This window comes from Pteropus vampyrus, unplaced genomic scaffold (genome assembly GCF_000151845.1).
Source record: "Pteropus vampyrus isolate Shadow unplaced genomic scaffold, Pvam_2.0 Scaffold348, whole genome shotgun sequence".
NCBI lineage: Eukaryota > Metazoa > Chordata > Mammalia > Chiroptera > Pteropodidae > Pteropus > Pteropus vampyrus.
In genome coordinates this window covers 900,086-906,085 of record NW_011889129.1, presented here as the reverse complement: position 1 = coordinate 906,085, position 6,000 = coordinate 900,086, and the positions used below count along the sequence as shown (strand labels likewise).

The window sequence follows — 6,000 nt, the reverse complement described above, 5'->3', positions numbered from 1 at the left end:
TTTTCAGAGATGCTTCATTCTATCGGATGAGGTGTTCTGTCAATTCTCTCTCTTTAAGTGTTATCATCGATATTTAAAAATGCACTAAGAAAGACTGCAAGATGTAAAGAAGTCAGGAAAACTGGATTCGGGACTTAGCTCTGTAGGTCACCAAAAATCTCTTCTTAATGGCTCAATGTGTGTGTGCTAAAAACAACTTATTGCACAGAAATAATTCAGTAGGAAGGATTTTTTAAAAAATTTATTTTATATTAGTTTCAGATATATAGTACAATAGCTAGACATTTATATAATTTATGAAGTGATACCCCCAATTACTCTAGTACCCATCTGACTCTACACACAGCCATTACAATAATATTGACTATATTTTCTATGTTGTACTCTACATTCCTGTGACTGTTTTGTAACTACTAATCTGGACTTCAGGAAGGAAGGAAGGAATGCTTGATCATGATGATTCAGGAGGAAAATTATGCTGTATCATTTCTACTTAGTAAGTAAATGCCAATAAGAGGTTACATTTCAAAGACTTCAAAAAGTCTACAAAGGTTCAATGTTCAAGATAACCAAAGAGTTGCATACTTTTAGTTAATGGTTACATATGAACTTTACAAACGTTTTCTCTCTTGTGCAACAGCGCAAAGTAGATATCCAGATTTAAGTGGTAAGTGTAAAGATTGTTTTTCCCTTTACAATTTTTTTCTCATTAAACTCTGTTTTCATGGGTTTCAAAATTCTGTTGCGGATTTTTGTTCAAGTTGTTTCCATTAAAAAGTATTGATTTTAAAAACTAATAACTTGTGGTGACAGAAAGAAATCTAATTATGGGTGGTGAACACACAATGCAATGTATACTGTTGAATTGTACACTTGAAACTTACTGGATTTCATTAACCAATGCCACCATAATAAAAAATATTTTTTTTAATGGGAAAGGGAGGATAAAATGTCATAGAAAGAAGGTAAAGACCTTCAGATAAATCCACTGTTAATACATGAATACCTCATCTTATTATCCATTTATCTGGCAAATTAATATATTGTATTTACTATTTGCTATCTGAATATATTGTTTTTTTGTTCAGCAATTAAAAACAAAGCTGGTAGAAAACAATCAGATCAGATCTCATTTACAATAAAGTTGACCCTTGAACAACAACCAAAAAAGCCCAAATAACTTAAAGACTGCTACCCCCAAAAAACCAAAATGGTCCACAAACATTCTCCTTTCCTTCTAAAGGTTTTATGATGTATTGCTATCATTAACCAGTCTTTTACTATTAAACTTCAATGGCCAATTGAGACAAAATGTTCTGAGACCATTCTTCCACCACTGATTAGTACTAGGTAGTGGGTATTGGGAATAATATTCATTTAGCCTTCTGAGCTCTCTGTTATTCAGACTTAGTGACTTTGCCATTTCCAGTTGCCTTCTTGTCCACTGCTGTGATGACACCTATAGCAAGTGTCTGTCTCATTCCACAGATAGAAAAACAGCCCAGAGGAGGACAGTCAGAGAAGCTCTCAACACACATGGGCTTGCCAGAAACCACATCAACAATGGCAGCATCGCCAGATCTCAAAAATTTCTGGCCATCTTCCAGTTTTTTCTCAGAATGATGATCAATCTTCTTCAGTTCAGCAAACTTGCAAGAAACATGGGCTGTGTGACAATCCAACACAGGTGCATATCCAGCACTGGTTTGGTCTGGATGGTCAGGATGCTTCTATTGGTGAGTAATTTTTGCCGTCAACAACCACATTGCCATGATGAACATTTTCAACAGACACGTTCTTGACACTGAAACTCGCATTGTCCCCTGGAAGAGATTCACTCAAAGCTTCATGGTGTATTTCAACAGACTTCACTTGAGTTATTAACACTGTCTGGAGCAAAGATGACCACCATGACAGGTTTGAGAAAAACAGTTCCACTTGGCCTACTGAGACAGTACCATTACCACCAATTCTGTAAATGTCCTTTGAGAGGCAGATGCAAGGGCTTATCAGTTGCATGAGTTGGTGGCAGGATGCAGTTCAGAGCTTCAAGCAGCATGGTTTCACTGGCCATCTTTATGGATATCTTTCCATCCCTTGAATGAAGGCATGTTAGCACTTGGCTCCAGCATGTTGTCACCATTCCAACCAGAAACTGGCACAAAACCTACCATGTCAGGGTTGTAGCCAATTTTCTTTATGTAGCTGTTGACTTCCTCAGTGATTTCCTTGTATCTCTCCTGGCTGTAAGGCAGCTCAGTGGAATTCATTTTGTTAACACCAACAATTAGTTGTTTCATACCCATGGTGTAAGCCAAAAGAGCATGCTAATGAGTCTGCCCATTCTTAGAAATGCCTGCTTCAAATTACCAACACCAGCAGCAATAATCGGGACAGCACAGTCGGCCTGAGATATGCCTGTAATTATGTTTTTGATAAAGTCTCTGTGTCCTGGGGCATCATGATAGTCACAGAATACTTGCTGATCTCGAATTTCTAAAGGGAGGTATCAATGGTGATAACATGTTCAGGGGCAACTTGTAGTTTATCCATGACCCAGGCATATTTGAAAGAGCACTTTCTCATCTCAGCAGGTTCCTCCTGAAATTTTTTGATGGTTCATTTGTCCATCTCACTAATTTGTAGACCAGATGGCTAGAAGGAGTAGACTTGCCTGAGTCTTTATGTCCAATGATGATAATGTTGCTATGAGTCTTCCTTTTCCATTTTGGCTTAGATTTAGCAGTGGCTTTCAAATTGTGAAAAATCTTCCTTTATATTTTTAAATGGAGCCTAGTATTTCATGTTCCTATAGAAAAAACTAAAAACTATAACTATGAAGTAATAAAATATTTAATCCCAAATTCTCCCACCAAAAATAGTCCATATGTTTTTGTACTTATAAGACAAAAAATCTTTTTAGAATAATCTGAGACTCAAAAAGCTGTAGATATATAATTAAATTGACAGTATTTAAAAAATTCTTTTAACCTATTCTTATAAACCTATTCTCCCTTTAATTATTAAAACCTAAAATACAGTGAAATTCTTCTAGAAGAATAAATGAATTACAAAGAATCAATTTAAATAATGAATAAATTCACTGAAGTAGACTTAAAACCTACCAAAAAAGAGTCAACTATTAAAAAATTTATGTTATTTTTAAAGAGTATACTATATATTTTAAAAATAGTAAAAGTTATCAATGATACAGAATAATACTCAGTAGAGTCAAAGCAAAAACTTTTAACTTTTGACAAACTAGAGAGATGAACTGTTCAATGTTTTTGGACAGCAATCTATCAACATAGAAAAAAGTAATTAATTTAGGTCTTTATTTCACATCATTCCATAAAATATATTCTTCATAGGTTATAAAACAACAAAATAAAATGGACTAGCATAAAAAGAATGTACTGGTGAGAAAAATACTCTTCTGAGTCCTGAAAAAAAAAAAGAGGGTGATATCAGAAAACAGAGAAATGTCTATGTAATTTTTTTTAATTCTCAAGAGAATTTTATAAAACAAATATAAATATGAAAGCAAACACACAGGAAATACATCTGACAGAAATAACATGGGGGCAATATAAATAGCAATTATCACTTGGAAAAACATGAGGCTTTACCAACAATGAATACAAGTAAATTATTAAAATTTCTAAAAGGATACATAAGAAATTGTTAATAGTAGTTGCTACAGTCATGCACCTCATAACAACATCTCGGTTAACGATGAACAGTGTATACCATGATGGTTTCATAAGATCATAAAAGAGCTGAAAAATTCCTATTTCTTAGTGATGTCATTGCCGTCATAAGTGCAACACATTATTCATGTGTTTGTGGTGATACCGATGTAAACCTGCTGTGCTAGCAGTTGTAGAAAAAGTATATAGCATATATAATTATGCAGTACATAATACATGGTAATGATAATAAATGACTATGTTACTAGTTTATGTATTTACAATACTTTTTATTGTTATTTTACGATGAACTCTTCCTACTTATAAAAGAAACTTTGCTATAAAACAGTGTTATACCAGCAGCAGCCTTACACATCTCACGTGTATATCTCTTGATTGCATCATTTCTCCTGATTTAATCTCATGTTGGTTTGTATAGTAACATGCTGTACAGGTGAAAAGCCAAGGAGAAGTATGCTATATAGCCTAGGTATGTAGCAGGCTACCCCATTTAGGTTTGTGTAAGTGCACTCTGTGATGTTTGCATGACAATGGCAACACCTAACGATGTAGTTCTCAGAACCTAACCGCCATTGTTAAGTGGCACATGACAACATATGAGATGTTGAATTCGGTAGAATACTCATTCCCAAAAAGTAACCTTAAAACAACTTGTCGATCATAACAACCTGTTGTTAACACAAAACTGAGTGTATTCTTGTCACAATAAGAGAGCACTATCTTGACATATGTTGGCCTTTTTACTATGAAGTTGTTTAAATTCCTAATACCAAATACATTCTTATAATTTATAGTTGGATTATTATTACACAGTTTTGTGAACTGAGAAAATAAAAATGATCAAATTAGGAGGACTAAGAACTTTTGCTGAACAAACAGTTTTAAACCTACTGCCAAGACTGTAAAATTTGCATTTCTCTGTGTCTCTACATATGTCCACACGTGCATGTAGAAATTTCGGGAGAGTGCTTTTATCAGCACTTAATGAGCATATTTGAGAGGGATTACCAAGTGCTATTTGCAAAAGGAGGTTGAAGAGGCCCATATTTTATTTAAAGAAAAATCTATGATTTCAATTATATAATATCAGTTTTAAAATCTTTTATCATAGAGGTTGCAGTCATAGAGCAGCAAGTACAGTGCTGGGCATATGGATATGGGCTAAATAAATCAAATGTACTATTCTCATAGTTATGACTCTTGACATAAGAGATAACTATTTCCCTTTGACCAATAAAGAAGGGAAGGGTCATCTCTTTGGCATTTGTGAATGGATCTTTGTGAAATGGGTTAAAAATTCTCCAAATAGGATTACTTATTTCACAGAAACTGTAATTAACCTCTGAGCAAATTCAAGGTAAAAAATATATTCTGTAAGATGGATGTCTGAAGGTGCTGAACTCTGACTGGCTTAATTAAGCAATAAGGAGTTTAGAGGCCTTTGACCTCAGTCAAACCAAGAGACTTACTAGTAAGATTGTTTTTCTAAAGATGGAGTTTTCCTTGCAACAGTCAAACTGTTCGTACAGAGATCTGGATATTTATTAACTCTACTAAGGTTGCTACGAACCTTCATAGCAATTGCTGGAAGAGAAACTGACTCATTCTCTAATTCCATTAGGAGTCAATAAAAGGTAGACCCTCCTTAGAGTGGCCTGAATGAAAATATTTTTTGGTTCAGATAACCAAAAACCCAGATATAGTACAGTTCTCAGGATTGATTTATTCCAGTAGCTATGCTCCATTTCCTCCTTTCTTTCAGCTTTGCTATCATTTGGCATCAGCTTTATCCTCAAACAGGTAGTAAGATAGTTAAAGTTTCAAAACTCATATCCACACATCATAATATATAGCAAAGAAAGAAATGGTCATTTTTAGGTCTCCTGGAAATAGAAGCCAACAGCAAATTTCTCCGGGCATCTCAATGACCCATTCCTCAATCAATTCCTGATAAGAATAAGTTTACCCTTAGGTTAGGCTCATCCCTGAAGCTGTGGGTGAGGGTAGCCTCTCCTAAAGCACATGGACTACATAAAGGAAGAACAATTTCTATAACAAAATCAGAGTTGGGATAAGAAAAGAAAGTTGACATTTGGGTAGGAAACCAGTGATGTCCTTTAGTTATAAACTCTTATTAGTTTTGTTCCAGCCCGTTTAGGATAACATGGGAAACAAAGTCTACTATTTACTGCCTTGCTGTAAAAAGGATTTGAAGTGGCTTACAAAAATACATGAAATATAACAAAATACAAGAAAAAAAGGATAGAAAAAGACGATGAAACAAAATTCA

The 6,000-nt window shown here is 34.4% G+C and overlaps 1 protein-coding gene across 2 annotated transcripts in view; it reads left to right on the top strand.

Annotated features, from left to right (window-relative positions):
* The first annotated feature begins 438 nt into the window (after positions 1 to 438).
* LOC105304613 (cytochrome c oxidase assembly protein COX15 homolog) overlaps positions 439 to 6,000 on the top strand; it is a 52,168-nt gene continuing 46,606 nt past the window's right edge. The window contains exons 1-3 of one of the 2 annotated variants that reach the window (XM_023522527.1): positions 439 to 496; positions 641 to 667; positions 1,489 to 1,736. In XM_023522527.1, coding sequence (XP_023378295.1) covers positions 454 to 496; positions 641 to 667; positions 1,489 to 1,736 — 318 coding nt within the window. In that variant the 5' untranslated portion in view covers positions 439 to 453. Of the gene's footprint in view, positions 497 to 579; positions 668 to 1,488; positions 1,737 to 6,000 lie in introns of those variants that run through there. The other variant, XM_023522526.1, reaches the window with a different exon arrangement.